General features: G+C 36.3%; 1 protein-coding gene and 1 long non-coding RNA gene across 4 annotated transcripts in view; both read right to left on the reverse strand.

Moving 5' to 3' along the window:
* The window catches only part of KLHDC1 (kelch domain containing 1), a 56,336-nt gene that overhangs the window by 32,323 nt on the left and 243 nt on the right, over window positions 1-23,770 (reverse strand). Inside the window, exons 1-5 of one of the 3 annotated variants that reach the window (XM_086709816.1) lie at window positions 20,968-23,729; window positions 9,405-9,475; window positions 8,776-8,929; window positions 8,265-8,383; window positions 510-588 (exon numbers count right to left, since the gene is read on the reverse strand). In XM_086709816.1, the coding sequence (XP_086565942.1) occupies window positions 510-588; window positions 8,265-8,383; window positions 8,776-8,925 (348 nt within the window). In that variant the 5' untranslated portion in view covers window positions 8,926-8,929; window positions 9,405-9,475; window positions 20,968-23,729. Of the gene's footprint in view, window positions 1-509; window positions 589-8,264; window positions 8,384-8,775; window positions 8,930-9,404; window positions 9,476-20,967; window positions 23,730-23,770 lie in introns of those variants that run through there. The other 2 variants (XM_086709814.1, XM_086709815.1) reach the window with 2 other exon arrangements.
* LOC147579977 (uncharacterized) lies at window positions 12,404-17,942 on the reverse strand. The gene is made up of 2 exons (XR_015252392.1): window positions 13,578-17,942; window positions 12,404-13,335 (listed from the first exon to the last, which is right to left on the reverse strand). It is a non-coding gene; the product is annotated as an uncharacterized LOC147579977 (long non-coding RNA).

Consider the following 23,770-nt stretch of genomic DNA (forward strand, 5'->3'; position numbering starts at 1 on the left):
AAATAAATAAACATTAAAAAAAAATTAAGTTATCTCTTAAAAGGTTTCATTTTTATGTCATGTCTTATTTCATTAGTAATAGATTATTCTCTAACCAGTAAGATGTAGGAAAGGTAATGTCACTATCAACTTACTGCATTACAGAGGCCAGTCTGAGCTATGAATAGTTCTGGTGGACATACCTAAAAGGAGGTGTGTATCAGCAACAGCCATTCTGGTTATCTATGAACAAAGTTTTTCCAAGTTGTGCTAAAGTTACCACTTGTCTAACAGAAGCAGGTGTGAGTGATGAATGAAAGAAATTACTCTGCCAGTAGCCATGAAGGCTAATACCACTAGGTGAGAGAACTTCCTTCAACTGAATCTAAATCCAAAAGAAAGAAAACACATTTTTTTTCCACAGTGTCAATTATGGCAATTTAAACTGAGAAAGATTGGGCTCATTGTGTCTAGAGACTTTAAGGGGATACTAAATTTGAGGAAAATGTAAACAGTGGTTACTGTCTTACCCAAGATGCATCATGAACATCAAAACAGTCCTGGAGTTCACTGTGTCTCCTACACCCATAGCCACCAAAATATATTAATCTGAAAAACAAGTACAAGAGAACACATTTCAGATGTTCTATTCCCAGTCTGTTTGCAAAGGAGCTCATCTCTCTCTCCCCCTAGTAATCTAAAAAGCCAAATAAACTACAAAACCACAGTTTAAAAAAAATCAAGGAGAGAAGGGAAGAATCCTAAATGAACTAATGCCAGAAAGTGATGAGTTCTCAATAGGAGAGAAGAAACACGTGCACAGCTGCTTTCATTCCTGGTGCAATAGCAAGAGGAGGAAGAATCCGGGACAGATAGGCTTTATAAAAGACACCCAAAATTTTAATAGCTGCATGTAGGCTGGCATGGCAAATTAGAATCTTAAGAAAATCAGCACAGTGGGAGACTGAATCCACTCGACAAGTCTTTCCCATAGTCTTCAGAGAGCTCATGGTTGGTCACCAATAGGCAATAATCTACTAAACTGAGTCTTCTAACATTTGAGATCAGGACAGAAGAGCTGACGGAAATACCTCAGAAGCATACCAAGCCATTACAGCACACAGGATGCCTGCTCTCAAAAGCCCAGAGGAGGACATACAAGGCTGAAAATGATCTCCTAAGGTATGGAAAGCGAAAGCGGGGACTGGAGAGCAAAGAGAACTCCCTAGTAATCCAAAGACCTACCAATGAGGCTATAAAACAGGAAGAGATCTTCCACGGTTCTGAGGCTTGGAACTCTGTGAAGCACAGCAGAACATCTTTGGAAAATCTGCAATGCTCAAACATGGGGTCCTAGCAAAGGAAAGTCCTGATCTTGCCTCAAAACATCTGAAGCCAGTTGTACAATGGAATCAAACTAAAATTATAACAGCCTCAAACACAAATCAACTACAAATGAGACTGACTGAACTCCCACTCTAGCAGCTTGAGAAAAACATAAAGGACATGTCCTTTTCTGAAGATAAATATCATTTTTTCCAATCCTTACCATTCTTTCACACAGAATGTCTAGCATGTGTGTAAAAAAAAAATACAAGATACATGAAAAGGTTAAATAAATAAATAAATAACCTATGATCAAGAGAGCAAAGAGTCAATATAAGCTGACCACAAGGTGGTCAGCATGGCATTTACAATAACTATGATAAACTATGTTAAAGATGATAACAGACCTAGTTTGTAAAATGTGGACAAAATGCAGGAAGAACAGAACAATTCCAGCAGAGACACAGAATGATGAAAAATAACCACTAAGTGGAAATGCTGAAAATGGGGGAAAATGTAAGAAATAAAGACTTGAATAAACAGGCTTCACAGGAGACTGGACATAGCAATGGAAAATGCCAGTGAACTTCAAGATAGGTCAAGAGGTTAATAAAAAGTATTCAAATTAAAACAAAGAGAAGAAAAGAGAGCCGGGGGGGGGGGGGGGGGAACCCAGAGAGCCCAAGCTCTGTGGAACAATATCAAATGGCCTAATGTGCACTAAACAGGAGCCCTTGAAGATGGAGAGACAAATAAATATGTAGAAGAAATATTTGAAAATTACTAAGAGGTTTCTAAAACTGATGAAAGATATAAACCCACCAACCCAAGCTCAGCACACTCCAATCTGGATAAATACAAAGGAAACTACAAGCAGGAACATTTGTAAAAAAAAAAAAAAAAAAAAAAAAAAAAAAAAAAAAAAAAAAGTTTATTTATTTATTGAGAGAGAGAGAGCATGTGCACAAGTATGAGTGGGGGAGGGGCAGAGAGAGGAAGAGAGAAAGAATTCCAAGCAGGCCCCACACTCAGTGCCAACAACAACATGGGGCTAGGAGATCATGACCTGAGCTGAAATCAAGAGTTGGAAGCTTAGCCAGCTGAGCTATCCATGCTCCCCCAGGTAGGAACATTTTAATCAAATCAATGAAGAGCAAAAATAAAGAAATAAAGAAAAGCTGGAGTAAAAAGACATATACTGGGGAACAAAAACACGAATGAGAGTGAATTTCTCACCAGAAAAATGGAGGCCAAAAGCAATGTCATAAAATCTTTAAAGTGCTGAAAGGAAAAAACAAACAAACAAACAAATAACCTGTCAACCTAATGGGTAGAGAAAAAAGTCACAAAGGAAATTAAAAATTACCTTGAGATGAATGAAAACACAATAAAACAAACAAAAAAGACAATGCAATAAAACAAAACTTATGATGTACAATGAAGATGGCACTCAGAGGGAATTTTATAGCTGTAAATGCCTACAATTTATTTAAAAGATCTCAAATCAATAACAGAACTGTACACATTAAGGAACAAAAAAGAGAAGAGCAAACTAAACCCAAAGATAACAGAAGGAAGGGTTTAGTTTAATTGAAGGGTATAAGCAAAATAGTAAATAGAAAAAAAAACAACAAACTAAAAGTTGGTTCTCTGAAAAGATCAACACAATTGACAAATCTTTAGCTAGGTTGACAAAGAAAAAAAGAGAAAACTCCAAGCACTAAAATTGGAAATGACAGAGGGGATATTATTATCAACATTACAGAAATTAAAAGGATTTTAAGAGAATACTACAAAAAACTATGCCAACATACTGGATAATTTAGATGAAATAGAAAAATTTCTGGAAAGACACTATCAGAAATGGCTTGTAAGAAATAGAAAAACTGAATAAAACTATAATAAGGAGATTGAATCAGTAATCAAAAAACCCACCAACAAAGAAAAGCCCAGGACCAGATGGCTTCAGTGATAAATGATATCAAACATTTATAGAATAATTAACACCAACCTTCTCAAAGTCTTTTTAAAAAGAAATGAAGAGGAAAGAACATTTCCTAACTCATTCTATGAGGCAAGCCAGCCAAAAACATTACAACAAAAGAAAACTACATATATCCAATAAGAGATTAATATCCAGAATAAGTAAAGAACTCCTATAACTCAACAACAAAAAGACAACCCAATTTTTAAAAATGAGCAAAGGGCTTGAGTGGACATTTCTCCAAAGAAGATCTACAAATGGCCAACGGGCATATGAAAAATGGTCAACATCATTAGTCTCTGGGGAAATACAAATTAAAACCACAATGAACACTACTTCACACCCACTATGATGCCTATTATTTTTAATTTTTATTTTATTTTTTGAGAGAGAGACAGACAGACAGAACATGAGCAGGGAAGGGGCAGCGAGAGAAGGAGACACAGAATCTAAAGCAGGCTCCAGGTCTGAGCTGTCAGCAAAGAGCCCGATGCGGGGCTGAAACCCACAAACCGTGATATCATGACCTGAGCTGAAGACAGATGCTTAACCAACTGAGACACCCAGGTACCCCTGCCTATTATTTTTTAAAAAGAAGAAGAAAAAGAAAAAAGAAATAAAGGAAGAAATGGCAAGTGTTGGCAAGGATATGGAGAAGTTAGAACCCATGTACAATGCCAGTGGGAATATAAAATGGCATAGTCACTGTAAAAAACAGTTTGGTGCTTCCTCAAAAAATTAAACATAGAATTACCATATGACCTGAAAATTCTGTTAGAATTGAAAACAGGGACTCAAACAATACTTGTAAGCCAATGTTCACAGCAGCATTATTCACAATAACCAAAAGGTGGAAACAAATGTTCATCAACAGATGAACAGATAAACAAATATGTAACAGGGCATACAATGGAATGTTATTCAGCCTTAAAAAGGAAGAAGCCCCGATACACACAACATAGTGAACTTTGAAAACATTTTAAGTGAAATAAGCCAGACACTAAAAAACAAATATTGAATGATTCTACTTCCATGAAATATCTGTAACAGGCAAATTCATGCAGGTAGAAAGTAGATTAGAGGTTACCAGAAGTTGGGGCGAAAAGGGAACGGGGAGGTATTGCTTAATGTCTACAGAGTCTCTGTTTGGAGTGATGATAAATTTTTTAACTAAATACAGAAAACCTTGGTTTGACAGCATAATTCATTCCAGAAACATGCTTGTAATCCAAAGCACTTGTATATCAAAGCAAATTTCAAGAACCATTGGCTTAGTTGTGATCATGGGACAATCGCCATCATGTACTACTCGTATTGCAAGACACTGCTTGTTTATCAAGTTAAAATTTATTAGAGGGGCACCTGGGTGGCTCAGTCAGTCAAGCGTCCGACTTTGGCTCAGGTCATGATTTCGCAGTTCGTGAATTCGAGCCCTGCATTGGGCTCTGTGCTGGCAGCTCAGAGCCTGGAGCCTGCTTCAGATTCTGTGTCTCCCTCTCTCTCTGCCCCTCCCCAACGTGCTCTCTCTCTCTCTCTTTCTCTCTCTCTCTCAAAAATCAATGAACATTAAAAAAATTTTTTTTTTTAATTATTAGAAACGTGTGTTTGTGTTGCAGAACACATTACTGGCAATCCAAGGTTTTATGTACTGGTGATGGTTGTACAATCCTGTGAATGTAATTGTCCACTGCACTGGACGCTTACGTATGGTTAAAATGGCAAATTTTATGTTACATGTATTTTATCATGACTTTTTAAAAAGGTGTAGTAAAAAGTAAGTCCCTCTCCTACTCTCAGTCACTCAATTTCCCTGCCTGGGGCAACCACTGTTACCAGTTCCTTGTATATGTGAACAAGAAAAACTTCAAAGGACCAAAACATACTTTGTAAGGTTAGGATCAATTAAGTCTAGGACACAAAAGCACTAACCATGAGGGAAAAAAATGATAAATTAGACTATATTGAAATCAGATTATACCATTGAGAGAATAAAGAGATACATGCCCAACAGAAATGTTAACGCTTATGTACCAAAATACATAGAAGAATGCTCATGGCTATATTATTCCGAAGAGTCAAAAAATAGAAATGACCCAAATGTCTATCAACAACAGAATGAATAAATACATTGCAGTATTTCATTTAATATAATAACATACAGGAAAGAAAACAAACCATAGCTACATACAACATCATGAATGAATCTCAAAACTATAATTTTGGTTAAAGTATAAATTCTATAGGATGCCATATACAACATAAAAAAACAAAAATACATAAAATATAAAAAATAATAACTAATATAGGATACCAGAAGTCAGGATAATGGTTTCCTTTAGGAAGGGGGCTGAGCATACTCATTAGGAGTGGACATAATGAAGGATTCTACAGTGTTGATGATGTTCTTTCTTTACTTGAGTGGTGGTTACATAAGTATGTCATTTTGTGATAACTACTTAAGGTATACACTTATGATTTATAATAGTCCTATAAGAATGCTCTGTAGAGCTTCAATATCTAAACTAGTGAAGTATTTATATATTAACAGATCAATGGAACAGAATAGAAAACTCAGATCCAAATACCAATGAAAATTAGGTAAATACATGATAAAGGTAGCATCTGAAATAACTGAGTTACAGACAGGTAGCCATTCAGAAAAAGATAAACCTGGATCCATATCTCATACCATTCTCAGAATAATCCCCAAATGAATCAACAATTCAAATGTAAAAAATAAAATGACAAAAGTACTAGAGAAAAATACATTGGTGAATTAATGTATAACTTTGCAATCAAGATTCAAGATCAACAAGCCATAAAAGAAATTATTGGTAAAAAAAGAAATTATTGATAAATTTATCTAAATAAGTTTTAAAAATCTGCTTAATGCATGTAGAACACATAGTAATAAGCAAACTCAAAAGACAAATGACAAATTGGAAAAAATATATTCATACCATATCATATCATAGTCAAACACTAATTTCCTTAATACATAAATAACTCCTAGAAACTGAGTTTATAAAAGCAAAACTCAAATAGAAAATAATTAGCAAAGGACACAAATAGTTCAGAGAAAAAGAAATCAAAATTTCCCTTAAATATATGAAAATACATTCAAACTCACAAAAATTGTTTCAGTGAAAATGAAAATAAGACTGAGACATTTCTCATCTATCAGTACGGCAAACAAACAAACAAACAATCTGAGTTTGCTAACAAACTCTTGGCAAGACTACGGAGAAATAAGCATTCCATTGTTGAGAATGCAAAATGGCCCCACTTATATGGAGGAAAAATTGGCAAAATCTATTGCTATGTGTTTCATTGTGTTCTTCCAAAATTCATGTTCAAGTCCTAATGCCTGCCCCCTGCCCCTGTATCTCAGAATATGACCTTATTTGGAGATAGGTTCTTTACAGAGGCAATCAAGTCAAAATGAGGTCATTAGGGAAGGCCCTAACCCAGCATGACTGGTGTCTATAGAAAGGGAAAATCTGGAGACAGATCAGAATAGATAGAGAGAATCCTATGTGAACATGAAAGCAGAGATCAGAGTGATGTCTCTACATGCCCAAGAACATCAAAGATTGCCAGCAGAAATGGGGCGCCTGGGTGGCTCAGTTGGTTAAGCCTCCAACTTCAGCTCAGGTCATGATCTTGTGGTTCACAGTTTCAAGGCTTGCATCGTCTCTGGGCTGACAGCTCAGAGCCTGGAATCTGCTTCATGGATTCTGTGTCTCCCTCTTTCTCTGCCCCTCCCCTGCTCACACTCCATCTCTGTCACTCAAAAATAAATAAAACATTAAAAAAAATTTTTTTTTAAGTTTGCCAGCAAATCACCATAAGTTAGGGGAGAGGCATGGAATAAATTTTTTCTCAAAACCTAGAGAAGGAACCAATCGTGCTGACCCTTTGATCTCGTACTTCCAGTTTCTAGAAACATGAGAAAGCACATTTCTGTTGTTTAAGCCCCTTAGTTTATGGTACTTTGTTAAAACAGCTTTGGCAAACTAAACATTTGTCAGAATTATAAAGGCAATCTAATTTTATCCAATGGATATATTTCATTTAAATTCATCAAAGCATAATTTGTAACAGTAAAGGAACAGAAATAATCTAAGTGGTATTTCATTTTCAGGGGAAAGGTTATATAAACCATGGTATGTCCTCAAAGGGGAACGCTATGCAGCTACGAAAGAAAAAAAGGAAGGAAGGAAGAAAAAAGGGAGGGAGGAAGAAAATCAGCTTTCCAACTAGGGATTCAGAAAGATGAAAGATCTCCATGGTACACTGCTAACTAATGGAAGCAGCAGGGTGCACAAGAGTGTACAGAATACACTGCTATTTGTGTAAGGAAGAGAGAGAAAAAAGGAATACGTGCACACACTCCTACGTATTTGCTTCTATTTGCATAAAGTAACACTGATGGCAGTGGCTTCCAAACCTGTCTGCATCTTGGAATCACCTGAGGAGTTTCAAGACATCATAACCCTAGAGATGATCATTTAATTAGTGTAAAATATCACCTGGGCTTTGAAATTAAAAAAAAAAAATCCCCAGGTGATTACAATTGCAGACAAGTTTGAGAACCACTGATGTAAGAATACAAAAGATATTAATTGAAGCAGCTATTTGTGCATGGTGGGGGGGAACAGAGTGGATAGGGACAGGGGTGGGAGCCAGACCTTTCACTGTAGACTTTTTAATATGGTCTTGAGTTTTGAACCATGTGAATGTGTTAACTATTTAGAAATTTTAATTAAATAATAAATTTATTACAAAAAATAGTTGCATCCACAATGCTTATTTTTATGACATGGCTCTTACCCAGGATGCAGAACTGCCATTACCAACAGAGTCAAAACGAGTTTGTAATTACATCTAGAAAAAATTCAGACTTTCAAGTTTTCTCTATTTCAGCCACCACCCTTGCTAAAGTGTACTTAATGAGATGATTCTGCCGTATTACCTGTCTTTATATACCCAGCAAGAAAGTTTATCACGTGGTGTGGGTGGTTGTCCTTCAAAATTGGTGATTTTTTCCCAAACGTAGGTTCCATCTCTTGTTCGCAAATTAACAAAATAAAGCTTTTAAAAGAGAAGAACACCATTAGCAGACAGGGCATTTAAAAATCAAGTCTGTGTCTGAGGGATATGTGATCCAAAACTTAATAATATAACTTTTTTTTTCTTTTTGCAAGGTAAAATTTTTCATTGTAAAGTTAATAAAAAAGAAAGCTGTGTTTTAGAAGCAAAAATGACATATAAAACATACTGAAATGGATCTTTTCTCATCATGCTCTGCCCTATAGACACGAACTAAGCAGGGAGTGAACTCTGAAGCAGAAAGACATGGAAGAGACGAACACAATGGCTGCATTTTCACTCTATTTTTAAAACCTTGTAAGCTTAATATTTTCTACATATATCTTCTCCTTTAAATATTTGTACGCGAGATTAAGTGATACACTGAATATTACATTTTGCTGCACTCCTGAATTGAAAGAAAATATTACTCGATTGCTGTATCCTTTGTCATCATATCCTCCAAAAACGTACAGCTTTCCATTAATGCAAACACCACAACTTCCTGACATGGAGGTAGGGAGTTCTCCTTCCATGAGGTGCATGGTCCTGCAGCAAGAATAACATGGAATTCCATGACTTTCTAGAAAGGCAAATTAAAATTCCCTTTGAACTCCATGAGTACTCTTTCAGTGAAAATTGCCATTGACAACTGTAATTGAAATGCAATGGTAGCCAATACGGTAAAAACTCTAATCCATGGTAAAGATTTTTCAACCTACTGGGGAAAAAAATCGCAAAATCTTCAGGTGGCACTAGAATTGGGAATTAACTGGTACAACAAAGCAAAGTCTTCTGGGGTTGCCTGAACCTTGAGAGGAATGGTAAACAATGAAGAACGAGCAGAGAGAGGAAGGGAGTAGGGGAAAGAAAGAGCCAGAGAGAATAAAGCATTCAAAGAAAAGGAAAGGGTCATGCTAAATGTTGCAGTATGTTCTAAGTTTGGTCTTAAATTCCCTGTAGTCTATGAAAATATTTAAATCAGATTTTAAGATTGGACATTCTGCAATTTGAAATTACTTACCACAACCCACTATCAATATCATAGGTCCAAATTTCATCATTAGGCAAATATACTTCATTGTCTTCAATTGACTAAAAACAGAATACATAAAATTATGTTTATCAATTACACAGTAACAATTAAATGGTTCCTCACGATGGGAAATCTGTGATTAAAATGCTGCAAGACACAAAATCATAAACAGGCTCCGAGAGGGTTTCTTTAATTTAAACTAAGATAGGTCAAAAAAAAGGAGAAAAAAAGACATTTTCTAAGAGAAAGTGGGCAAACAAGAAAGGTTTAGAATACAAAATAGCAAGTATATGAGTCTCAAGAAAAAGACTCAGGGCAATTAAACCTTAAAAAGGGATTTGGAGTAAGGGAAAATGGCAAAATAATAACATTCAGAGCAGAATACTGAAGACTACCAAGTCAGGAAGAAGAGGAATATCAAAAGAGGGCAATATATTTTGGATGAAAGGAAGGAAATAAGGAAGTAAACTTTTATAACCTATAATTAAGATGACTCTATCAGATATTTTGATTTACTGAGCGTATTTTTTGAGTGCCTACTATGTGCAAGGCATAGTGTTAGGTGTTCATTAAATATAGAATCTAAGGAGCAAGATAAATTTAGTCAAGATGACAACTCAGAATCCAAATAACCTCTAAAGAAGCAGATAACATCAACAGAATAGTACATTCTGACATTTGTGATGAAAAGTGAAATAAGAATAGAGAAATCTTACTTATTTTAAGTGTAAAAATTTAGGGATTAAAACAAATTCTTACATAAATCCACCATAACTTATTAGTCTGTAAAATAATTCAAAAATAACTAGTTTAAAAGATAGCAGTTTAAGAATTTCTAAGACTGTATGATGAGTAAATTATTAACATGCTAAAAAAGAGTTGGTTAGTTTTCTCATTGGCTTGTTAAATTAAAAAAAAAAAAAAAAGTATCTTGACTACCAAGTATCTGACCCCTGCCACCACCTTTCTCTCTCTCCCCTTCCTCCCCCTACCTCACACACACACACACACACACACACACACACACACACACACACACACACTCTCACATGCACAAAGAAGAAAACCATTGTATTAATTCCAAGGAAACTTTCACTCATGTCTGGCTGTGGAAGCCCTATTAGATAGATAAGTAAACAAATAATTGTAAGGAGTGTGGTAACTGTATGATCCTAAGATTTAATGGCATCAGGGTCCAGTAGCCTCATGTATACACCTTTACAACAGAAACAGTATGAAAATAGATTGTCACTATTCTCCTTAAGTCCCTCAATGCTTTCCCATTGCTCGCAGGATTGTCTAAAATTTCTATGATTCTGCATTATATGGCACATGCTGTCCCTCCAAAGGTTATCTTGCCTTTTACTCACTATGCTCTAGTCTTCTTTCAGTTCCTAAATCTCTGCAAATTCCTTGCTTCAACAGGGCCTTCATCTGTGCTCATCTTTCTTCTTGGAATGCTCTTCTGGAATTTGCCTGGATAGCTGCTCATTCTTTGGAAATCAGTTTAAATGTTGCTTCTCTAATCTCCCAGAATAAGGTTACGGGATTAAGGTCCCAATTAATTGCTCTCCTGCAGTACTGTACTTCACTTCCAAGTCCTTTGTATCACACCCACCAACCACTACCACTAACCTATAAGCTTCATGAGCGTGAGTGCATGGGCCATGTTTATCTTGTTATAATTCTGTTCTGAGAGTGGAGCACAGTACCTCGCACATAAAAGGCAAATGTAATGTTTGTTGATTGAGGAGTGAATGGATAAGTGAATAATACTTGTTAAACTGACTACAGACTCACCTTAGCCTGATTGAAAAAAAAAATCTCTTTGAGGGCACCTGGGTGGCTCAATTAGTTAAATGTCCGATTCTTGATTCCGGTTTAGGGCATGTTCTCACAGTTCATGAGTCAAGCCCTGCACTGCCAGTACAGAACCTGTTTGGGAATATCTCTCTCTCCCCCTCTCTCTCCCCCTCCCTTGCTCACACTCTTTCTCTCTCAAAAAATAAGTAAACCTAAAAATATATCCCTTTCACTAATCTTTAAATGGGGTGGTGCAAAAACACAAATGAATCACAGAAGTGAAAAACTTGGACTTCGTTCCCTCTCATTTTCTCAGAGATTGCATTCCTAAATTATCCCCTCTTTTCTACATCATTAAGTTTTCCTTCTCTACCAGATCATTCCTATTGATGTCCAAACATGCCTTGATATCCCTCATCTTTAAAAACAAACAAACTCTCCCTTAACCCCATCTCCTATTTCTTGGCTCCCTCCACAATAAAACTTCCATGTTAACTACAGTGAATGTCCCTCCTGTTTCACCTCACATTCTCTCATCAATCCAGATTAATCTGGCTTCTGAGCCCATCTTTTCACTAAAATTGCTCTGTGAAGATGACCCTAAAAAAGAGAATTTGTTAACTGATTTATCCAGAAATATGACCCAGAGAGATGGAATATATTTTTTTAAAAACAGACATGGAAAAAGAGAGAGAAGAACTAAGTCTAACCAGAATTTCATTAGCATGTAATAGAGAGAATAAGAGGCAATATTTGAAGAGACAAAGGCTGGGAATTTTACAAAATCGTTGAACATCATCAATCCTTGAGATCTAGGAAGTCCTAACAAGTTGCAAGCAGGATAAATAGAAATCCATACCATGATACATCACAGTAAAACTGCAGAATATCAAAGAAAAACATATTTTCTTAACAAGAGCCAGATAAAAAACAAACCACCTTCAAACAAAATGGCAATTAATGACTGAATTCCCATTAACAACCAAGACTAAGTATAGCCAATATTTTTAATGAAAGTAACTGTCAACCTAGAATTCTACACCCAGTGAAAATATGTTTTAAGAACCAAGGTAAAATAAAGAAATTTTCAGACAAACATAAGTTGAGACAGCTGGCCAATAACTGACCCTCATTTAAAGAAATTCTAGGGGCGCCTGGTTGGCTCAGTCAGTAGAGCATCCAACTTTTTTTTTTTTTTTTTTAGTTTATTTATTTTGAGAGAGAGAGAGAGAGAGAATAGGGGAGGGGCAGAGAGATTGGAAGAGAGAAAGAATCCCAAGCAGGCTCTGTAGAGCCAGATACAGGGCTTGAACTAATAAACCATGAGATCACGACCTAAGCCAAGTCTGACGCTTAACTGACAGAGCCACTCAGGTGCCCAGAGCACCAGACTCTTTTTAAAAAAAAATTTTTTTTTTAACATTTATTTATTTTTGAGACAGAGAGAGACAGAGCATGAACAGGGGAGGGTAAGAGAGAGGGAGACACAGAATCTGAAACAGGCTCCAGGCTCTGAGCTGTCGGCACAGAGCCCGACGCAGGGCTTGAACTCATGGGCGAAAGCATGACCTGAGCCCAAGTCGGCCGCTTAACCGACTGAGCCACCCAGGCGCCCCTAGAGCACCAGAGTCTTAATCCCAGAGCAGTGAGTTCAAGCCCCACAGTAGGTGTGGAGCCTACTTAAAAAAAATAAAAGAAATTTAAAAAATTTTCCTTAAGTTTTTTTATTTTGCAAGAGAGAGAGGGAGAGCACAAGAAGGCTCAGAGAGGAGGAGAGAGAATCCCAAGCAGGCTCCACACCATCAGTGCAGAGCCCAGTAAGGGGCTCGAACTCACAAACCATGAGATCATGACCTGAGCTGAAACCAAGAGTCAGATACTCAACTGACTGTGCCACCTAAGCACCCTAAGAAAAGAAATTCTAACAGCTATTTCAAGCAAAAGAAAAATGATATGCAATTAAAGATCTGAAATGTCATAAGAAATAGTATGATGAGATACTAGTAAATGTATGGGTAAATTTAAACCCACAAAAATGGGCTAAACTTTTTTTTATGCTTAAGGAGAGGGAAACAGGAAAGGACTACCTAGGGAAAAGGGTGACTGGACTTAAAACCTTCTAGGGGCGCCTGGGTGGCGCAGTCGGTTAAGCGTCCGACTTCAGCCAGGTCACGATCTCGCGGTCCGTGAGTTCGAGCCCCGCGTCGGGCTCTGGGCTGATGGCTCAGAGCCTGGAGCCTGTTTCCGATTCTGTGTCTCCCTCTCTCTCTGCCCCTCCCCCGTTCATGCTCTGTCTCTCTCTGTCCCAAAAATAAATAAACGTTGAAAAAAAAAAAATTTAAAAAAAAAAAAACAAACCTTCTCAAGTAACTGAACTCTCTGGGAAGAAGGAAAACTATTAACTCTGAACTTTGTGGAGTATTCATGTTGAAAGAGAGTAGTTCCCACATGGTTAGAAATAAATCATATAATTTCTACACAAGCAAAGACCAAAAAAAAAAAAAAAAAAAAAAAAAAAAAAAAAAAAAAAAAAAAAGGGAAAGAGAACGAAAAACTCCTTAAACAATCCTCAAAATGAAAAAGTTAAGAAGCAGGAGGAAAAGAGAGAGGTGGGGAAAATAAAACACATAAACACATTTGATGAAAATAGTATATCAGAATCACATTAAGTGAAAATAGGCTAAACTCTTCAGATAAAATATACAAAATGTTAGACTAGACAAAAACAAGATCCAGCTATTTTCAGGTTGTAAGACACACATCTAAAATATAAAGATATATACAAAGTTTCCATGAGAAGGTAGAAAAAGGTATGCCATGCAAATACTAACCAAAAGAAAATTGGTATAGATGTACTGAGAAAATACATTTTAAGGAAAGTAATATTACTACAGATAAAGAGGATCACTACAAAATAATAAAATGTTCAATTATCCAGAAAGATATAATAATTCTAAGTTCATATACATATAAAGAGGCAGCCTAAAATACATTAAAGTAAAAACTGACAGGATCACAGGGAGAAATTAACAAATCTATAGTCAGAGTATGAGTTTTAAAGACCTGTTATAGTAACTGATGGAACAGGAAATAAAATAATAAAAAAGATAAAGGAGCTTTGAACAACACAATCAGCAGACTGATAAAATAGACATAAATAAAACACTTTACCTGATAATTAGAATATATATATATTTTTAAGACCTAATGGTATATTTATGAAAACTTGTCATATGCTAGTCCTTAAAGCAAGTCTCAACATATTTGAAAGGACTGGCAACAGATAGACATAGATTACACTGTATGACACAATTAAGTTAGAAATTAGTAACAGAAACCTAATTACAAAAATAGCACAGAAATTTAAAATATTTTCCCAAACAACTTATGGGCCAAATAAGAAATGATAGTGAAAAGTATAAAATATTAAGACTGTAAAATAACAACATACTGCTTATCAAAAGGAGGAGGAGAGCTAAAGAGGTACTTACAAGAAAATATATAGTCTAACACACTTAAAGAATTTAAAAGTCTCAAAAGAAAATGAATTAAGCATCCAACTTCAGAAGTTCAAGAAATTATAGCATAATAAACCCATAGAAAGTAGGAGGAAAGGGGCGCCTGGGTGGTTCCATCAGCTGAGCAACCAACTCTTGATTTCAGCTCAGGTCATGATCTCACGTGTTTGTGGGATAGAGCCTCGCATCAGCTCTGCGCTGACAGGGTGGAGCCTGCTTGGATTCTCTCTCTCTCTCTCTCTCTCTCTCTCTCTCTGCCTCTCTCTCTCAGAATAAATAAACATTTAAAAAAAGCAGGAGGCAATAAAAAGCAAACATTAATGAAATAAAAAAATACAACAGAGAAGATTAAGTAAACCAAAAGCTGTTGTTTCAGAAGGCTGGTAAACCTCTGGCAAAATTATTCAAAAAAGGAAAGAAAGGAAGGACCTACTAAATAAATTTAGGGATGAAAAAAGGGACATACCTATAGCTACTACAGAGATTAAATAGAGGGTATTATGAACAACTTTAGTTTATGCCATTAAATTTTTAAACCTAAAGGAAATGGATAGAGGTTGGAGGTGGGGTGAGGGAACCTTACCAAACTTGACATCAGAAAAAATGGAAAATCTTAACAATCCATAGCTTTAAAAAGATTGAATCAGAGATTTAAAACCTCCTCTACAAAGGTCCAGATGGCTTTACAGATGTGGTCTTCCAAACATTCAAAGAACAATTAATTCAATCTTACAAAAACCACTTCAGAATATAAAAGAAAGAACAATACCCAATCCATTTATAAACACAGATGTAAAAATGCCCCTCCCAAGAATTAGCAAACAGGATCCAGTAATGTATAAAACAGATAACCTATTATACTAACTTGCATTTAACCTAGAAAATGCATCATTGGTTAATATTTATATAATAGTATAAATTATCCCATTAAGAGATTAAAGGAGAAAAAATATGATTGTCTCAATCTGATGCAGAAAAATCACTCTCCAAAGTTCAACAGCCATTCACTGAAAATCAGATAGAAGAAAACTTCCTCAAGTTGAAAAAAGTTATCTACAAACAAATAAACGAAAACCAAAGCAAACATCAAACTTAATGGTTAATAGTCGAAAACTGTCCTTCTAAGATTAGGAACAAGACCAAAAAAAAGGCTTCTATTTAACATTGTACTTTGGGTCCACCAATGCAGTAAAGAAAAGAAAAATAAAAAGTAGGAGGAAAAGAAACAAAAGTATTCAAAAATTGTATTTCAGAACACCAGCAACAATCAGGAAATTTAGTTTGTAAAAAATTAGCAATAGAAATTAAAAAATATAAAGAAACTAAGAATACAACAAAAGATGTACAAGATTCCTATGAAGACACTATAAAAATTTTATCAAAAGACATTTTTAAAAACCCTCCTAAATAGATATACTGTATAACTGGAGAAGAATACTCAATTTCATAACATGTCTATCACCCTCGAAAGATCTGAAGATTTGAATACAGTGACAAAAAATCCCAACAGAAACTTTATTTGACAATCTGACTCTAAAGTTTATACAAATGAGGAAGCACCGTGGAAAAACCATTACACAGTTCGTCTAAAAGCTAAATGTAGAATAACCATATGACCCAGCATTGCAACTCCTACATACCCAAAAGAATTGGAAATAGGGGCTCAGATATTTGTGCCAATTTCACAGCAGTATTATTCACAATACACAAAAGATGGTAACAACCCCAGTACCCCATCACAGACGATGGATAAGCAAAATATGGTATTTACACACAATGTCATCTTGTTCAGCCATAAAAAGGAATGAGGTTCTGGTTGACACTATGACATAGATGAACCTTGAAAACATTGTGGTAAGTGAAATAAACCAGACTCAAAAAGACAAACATTGTATGATTCCAATTACTTAGAATATCTGTAAAAAGACAAATGCATAAAAAGATTAGAAGTTACCAGTGACTGAGGAAAGAACTAAGAGAGAGTTATTGCATAATGGGTATAGAGTTTCCATTTGGAGAAACAGAGTTTGGGAACCAGAGAGTGGTAACATTGTAGAACATTGTGATGTAATTAATGCCACTGAATCGTGCACTAAACTATGGCAAAAATGGCAAATTATAAGTTTTACATATTTTACTACAAAATAAAAATAGTAAAGAAAATTTATACAAAAGCACAAAAGGCTCTAAAAAAAACACAAAATATTCTTGAAGAACAAGATAGAGTGGGGATTTAAATTTATATGTTAACATTTACAAACTTCTACTAAAGCAGTTGCAATTTACACGGTGTGGTTGTCAAAATAAACAGACCAACTGAACCTAATAAAGGACCTGGAAACATATCATACACACATGAAACCTTCATGTGTGACAGACTGAGTTTGCGTGTTCACAGGGAAAGGGACCATTTAATACATGACACAAGACAATTGGTTATCCATATTGAAAAAATAATGAAATTGGATCCCTATTCTAAACCATTTAAACAAACAAAAAATTCAGATAACAAAAGATTTAAACATGGAAGGCAAAACTGAACGTTGTTTGCAAGATAACATAGGACATTTTATGATCTCCATATTGAGAAAGATTAAAGATGCAGAAAGCATAAAGCTTTAAGGAAAAGACTGAAATTACATTAAAATGAAGAAATGCTGTTGAACAAAAGACAATCATCAAGAAAGCACAAAGACAAGCTATAAACTGAGAAGACATATTCAATTCATACAGCCATATACTTAAAGAATTCCTATAAATCAGTTAGAAAAAAACAAATAATCCAACAGACAAATGAGCAAAAGACATGAACCAGCATTTTTACCGAAGAAGAAACACAAATAGTTCATAATTGTTGAAATGAAAAGGCATTTAACGTCATTAGTAATCACGGAAAAGCAAACAAAACCACAATGAAATATCACGTCACATTCACAGGATTGGGAAAATAAGGCCAGATAGTACTGAATGTTATTAAGGATGTGCAGCAAGGAGGAAGCTGGTGGGAGTGTAAATTGATACAAATATTTTGGGAGCAGTGACATTTCCAAGTAAATTTGGAGATGTGTATACCAAGTGACCGAGCAGTCCACCTCTTGGTATATGCCCTAGAGAGAGTGCATGCCCTTGTGCAGGTATAATAGGAGATGTGTTATAAGAATATTCCATGTAGCATTGCTTAACAATACCAGAAAAAGAAAAGAAAAGAAAAGAAAAGAAAAGAAAAGAAAAGAAAAGAAAAGAAAAGAAAACCATTCAAACATTCAACATCAGAATAAATAAATTGCAGTAAATTCACACAACAGAATATTAGAGAGGACATATATCAAATGAATGAATCCAGGGATGATTTTCAAAATATTTAATAACCAGATAGCACAGAAACTGACAAATCAGAATGGACATCAGCTAAAAACAGGTACAGCCATGCAAGGGCACACTAGCTGAATAAAAGCAATGTGTGAATCTAAAAAACATGCATTACTAAAAGAATTAAGTCACAAAAGAAAACATACGCTATGACTCCAAAACCAAATAATATATTGTTTAGAGACAGATGCATGTGTGGTAAGATCATAGTGAAAAGAGTGATTAACAAGAAATCAAGATCCTGGTACCCTGTGGGGTGGAAGGAGCACTGTAATCAGTGAAAGACAAACAGAAAGCTGCTAAGGTACTGGTTCCAGTTGATTTCTCAAGCTGGCAATTAAAGATGTTTACCTTGAAATGATACTTATTTTACACATTCTTTCTGTATATACATTTCAAACTTTAAAATTAAGAAAATAAAATTTTCAGAAATGACTAGTTACTCACAAAGTCATCAAAGAAGCTGGAGAACCAGCCTCTGATCCACACGAGTTAGGACAAGCTCTGAAAGCATGTCATAGGACAGGTCTGGTGAGCTAATTGCCGCTGTCACTGGAGAATGACACCACAACTTGTAGCACCACCTTTTATGCCAGGGACCTTGCTCTTCCTACAGATTCTATTGCTGGGTAAGAATCCTCTTCAGGTCCTCATTTTTGCATCTTACTACGTATTACTTAGTATTACTGTGAGTCCAAATCTAGCACAGATTCATCTAACTGGGTCCAAGCCACCTGCCCACAATCTAGCTGCAAGGGAGGCTGCAAAAGTGAGTACAGTACACGGCACTCAGGTTCTTTTTATTGGTCACTTACCATAAGTTATGCTCCTTCTAGATACTGGGGATACAACAGGGAACAAAATCTCAATCTTTATAGAATTTACATTCTATGGGCTAGGTAGAAGGTAGACAACTACAATAAATACCCCAAACAGACTCATTTGGTGGGTGATATTACAATAAAAGAAGGAGGTTCAAATTTGGGGCATCTAAAAAGAACAAATGTCTTCATGTGACATGGATGGCCTATGTGACAATTTATGAATATGTAAAACAAAACTATTAGGTTAAAGAGACTATGCACTTAAGGCTTTTGATTCACATCACTACAGTTCTCCTTAAAAAGGTTACACAGATTTGCATTCCCATTACCAGACTAATTCATTTCCCCATGCTCTTTTCAAAAATTCTTTTTAATATTTGCAAATAGGAGAAGAAAAATCTCATTGTTTTTTTCAGTTGGGTTTTTCTTATGACTCATATTGTATTTCTTCTTTTGTAAATTTCTTGTACATACTCATTGCTCATTTTTCTATGGAAATACTTTTACTTTTACAGATATTAATCTTTATTTTTGCCTAGATGTTGCAAATGTTTCCCCCAGTCTTTCATCTGCCTTCTCACTTTATGGTATTTAAAAAACACAGTTTTAAATTTTTAAAAAGGTTTTATCTACCTATCTTTTCCTTCATAGTTTTACCCAATTCATTTTTATTTTCCCAACTCAAAATTTTAAAAGAGTCACTGTTTTTCTTCTGGCATGATATAGCTTAATTTTTCTACATTTAACTCTTCAATCCTAAGGCTCTACTATCATTTTCCTCTAGCTATCCCTGGACCATTTATTGAATGAGTAATTGCTTTTCCAGAATTAAAATGCTACCTTTTGAATGTTTGGTTTGCTTGGCTGTTTATGTAACTTCATTTCCATTCCATCATGCTATCTATGTTGCATCAGGAGCACTGACTTAAGTATTGTAATATTGTGGTATGTTTTAATATCTGGCACTGTAAACCTCCCACCTTGCTTCTTTGAAAACATATTCTAAATTGAGTCTTCTTCCCTTTAAGTCTATGTCCAAAACAGAAATATGTAGTTAAGCATACTTGTGCAGATATTTTCTATAAGGAAAAGTTTAGGGAAAAAAATGTATCAACATCCACTGTATTAACATAACTGTGTTATAAAAATAAAACTGTTCATATGATTAAGCCCTAAGAAGAAAGCATACCAGCTACAAACATGCTAAAACACCGCGCTTTTCCTCCAAAATTTGGGGAAACTGCTCATAACTTTTCAATGTTCCCAGTAGCAGCACTAAAGATTGCATGAAGTTCAGTAATACAGAAAGAATATGGAAGAAGAGGCAAAAGAATATTCTGGTATTGGGGCACCTGGGTGGCTCAGTTGGTTGAGCGTCTGTCTTCAGCTCAGGTCATGATCTCACAGTTTGGTTTGTGGGTTTGAGTTCCACAACAGGCTCTGCTGTCAACATAGAACCCACTTTGGATCCTCTGTCCCCTCTCTTTCTGCCCCTCCCCCACTCATGCTCGCTCTCTCTCTCTCTAAAATAAACATTAAAAAAAAGAATATTCTGGCACCAATTAAAATTTGCCACTTACTTTTTTCAGCACTGCCACTCTCACCTCTAGAGAGAGGTAGAATTGTTTTCAGATGTAATGTCCTATAGAATATGTTGGATAATAATGAGTTAATCTAGATGGTTATCTGTGGACTATTCACGTTTTAGGATGTATGTTCATGAATTTTAACATATTGTTTTTTGGTGATAAGGAAGAAAACTGGGGCACCTGTGTGGCTCAGTCAGCTAAGCATCTGACTTCGGCTCAGGTCATGATCTCGTGGTTCCTAAGTTTGAGCCCCACATGGGACTCTGTGCTGTCAGTGTGGAGCCTCTTGGGATTTTCTCTCTCCCTCTCTCTCTGCCCCTTTCCCACTTGTGCTCTCTTTCTCTCAAAATAAACTTAAAGAAAAGAAAAAAAATAAGGAAGAAAACTGTGATTAGAACATACAATCTGAAATTATTGGATTATTCTTAACTACTGACTACTGGATTACCTCCAGATTCCAAGGGCTCTCAGCTATCTTCTTTTCAGAAGGGTCTCAATAAAACACTTGTTGGAAGGATTCTACTTTTCCTTGAGATATGCTAGGTCTTCTTTTTTGCCTCCCACTCTCTTTCCTTCCACTCATGCCTTAGACATTCGTTAGCTGCTGATAATTCCTGGAATTTAAAAAGTACAGGCATACCTTGTTTTATTGCACTTTGCTTTACTGCGCTTCACAGATACTGTGTTGTTGTTGTTTTACGTTTATTTTATTATTGAGAGACAGAGACAGAGCATGAACATGGGAGGGACAGAGAGAGGAGGAGACACAGAATCCAAAGCAGTTTCCAGGCTCTGAGCGATCAGCACAGAATTCGACGTGGGGCTCGAACTCACAAACCGCCACATCATGACCTAAGCCAAAGTCGGACGCCCAATCGACAGAGCCACCCAAGTCCCCCTTGATACTGTGTTGTTTTTTGTTTGTTTGTTTGTTTTACAAATTGAAGATTCAATCAAGACTTCACTGGAGGCAGTAACTGCAGATGTGGTGGAAATAGCAAGAGAACTAGAATTAGAAGTTGAGACTGAAGATGGGACTGAATTGCTGCAGTCTCATGATCAAACTTGAGCAGATGGAGGAGTTGTTTCTTATGCATGAGCAAAGAAAGTGGTTTCTTGAGGTGGAATCTACTGCTGGTGAGGCCTCTGTGAAGATTGTGGAAATGACAACAAAGGATTTAGAATATGACATTTTCTATTCTTGGTAAGGCAGCAGGAGGGTCTGAGTATTGACCCCAGTTGTGAAAGAAGTTCTACTGTGGGCAAAATGCTATCCAACAGCATCACATACTATAAAAAAAATCATTAATGAAAGCAAGAGTCAATTGATGTTGCAAACTTCATCAGCTTCTTTTTAAGAAATTGCCACAGCCACTCAACCTTCAGCAACCACCACCCTGATCAGTCAGCAACCATCAACATCAAGGCAAGACCCTCTACCAGCAAAAAGATTAGGACCTGCTGAAAGCTCAGATGATAATTAGCACTTTTTCGCAAGCAAGTATTTTTAAATTAGGGTATGTACATTTTTTAGACATAATGCCATTGCACACATAAGAGACCACAATATAGCATACACATAACTTTTATATACACTGGGAAACCAAAAAATTCATTTGACTTGCTTTATTGTGGTGGTCTGGAACCAAACCTGCAATATCCAAGGTATGCCTGTAGCAAACTCTTTCTAAATCTGCATGGCACTTTTCAGAGTGGTTCTTAACAGCATCGTATCATTGAATCGGTAAGTAGTAGAAAACAAAGTGATTCTATTCACTGATTGCCACCTGAACACCTGGAATCTAATTAATTACATAATTTTCAAGATTAAAATGAGATAAAAATATTCATACATTTCATTTATAGGCCCAAAAGAAATGTATACTGTCACCAGATACGAGATATTGCAGTTACTATGTTAAATTAGATTTTTTCACTTAACTTTTACAATATTAAGAATCAATATAGCAGATGAAGTTTGATACCTCTACATCTTCAAGTGGCAGAGCTAAAAAAAACAATCAAAATATTTCTTCTACATAAAACCATCAATAGATCTAGGCTCCTTTTTCATAAAGAACAAATGGTGTAAAGATTAGACATGAAGAAAACATAGTCATCTAGTTTACCTTAGTTTATCACAGAAAAAATAGCCTTTGGAAATCCAATATACCTAGGTTGGAATCTCCTACCCTTGAGGTCAAATGGCCATCATTCATTCCCATTGACTCATCATCCTTACTTTTAACGGGGTTATTACTTACCTTACAAGGCACGATAAAGATTATATAAGATTAGGAATATGAAAGTTCCTAGCACATGCCAGGTATAGTAGGCACTCAAAGGTCAGTTCTAATTTTCCCGTCCTGATACTGCACCAAATTAAAAATAAACACACAAACAAAACAACAAAAACCAACTTGGATCTGAGAATCATTTAACATAGATAGTATGTACTTTATTTCAGTGAGTGAGTCAGTAATGTTACATCTGTCATGTAATAGTATCGAGACAGTCAGAAAATGTGGGTTCTACTTGCAAAAGAACTTCCAGATGGCTCGCTTTAAAAAGACAAAAAACCAAAAACTGTAAACTGATGGGGTTGGCATATACTCCTGAACTCTTTTCTGGCTTTAGAATCTTTGCTTCTATAATCTTATGATTATAGAAACAAAACAAATACACACATTCAAACCTCCATCGTAATAAGCGTATTTAAGCAATTTTCACTAAATTGTTGCTAATACGAGTCTATTCTGAGACTCGAAAAAAACTTCGTAATTACCCACGGATAAAGGAATGCCACTAAAAATCGCTTAGAAATAGTCAAATGCTTCAGAGATTTCAATACTCCGAATCGCAACCTTGCAATAAGGAAATATTTACAAAACAATACAGAGCGGCGTCCTCGTGGTGCCTTTAAGTCTGCGCAAGCATTTAAAGATAATTAATCGCGCAGAGACTTAGTGCCGGTCAGCCCGGGGGTTACTGGACAGCTGCGGGGGGTCGGGAGGGAGGGAGGGGAGCGGACAGTGGGAAGAGCCCCAGAACGCGGGTTTGAAGCCTTTCAAAGTGGAAGCAACGGCGGGGCGGCGTCAAGCCCGGGCGCGGCTGGGAGAGCGGCCGACGGCGGAGGGGCGGGCGGGCGGGCGAGGGGGTCGCCGGACGCGCCGGGCCCGGGCCGCGGACCGACCCCCGTCTCGGGGCCGGTGTGGGCGGGCGCTCGGCGTCCGCTCGGGCCCAGAGGCCGG

The sequence above is a fragment of the Puma concolor genome, chromosome B3, assembly GCF_028749965.1.
Source record: "Puma concolor isolate L17-30 chromosome B3, mPumCon1.1.hap2, whole genome shotgun sequence".
Lineage (NCBI taxonomy): Eukaryota > Metazoa > Chordata > Mammalia > Carnivora > Felidae > Puma > Puma concolor.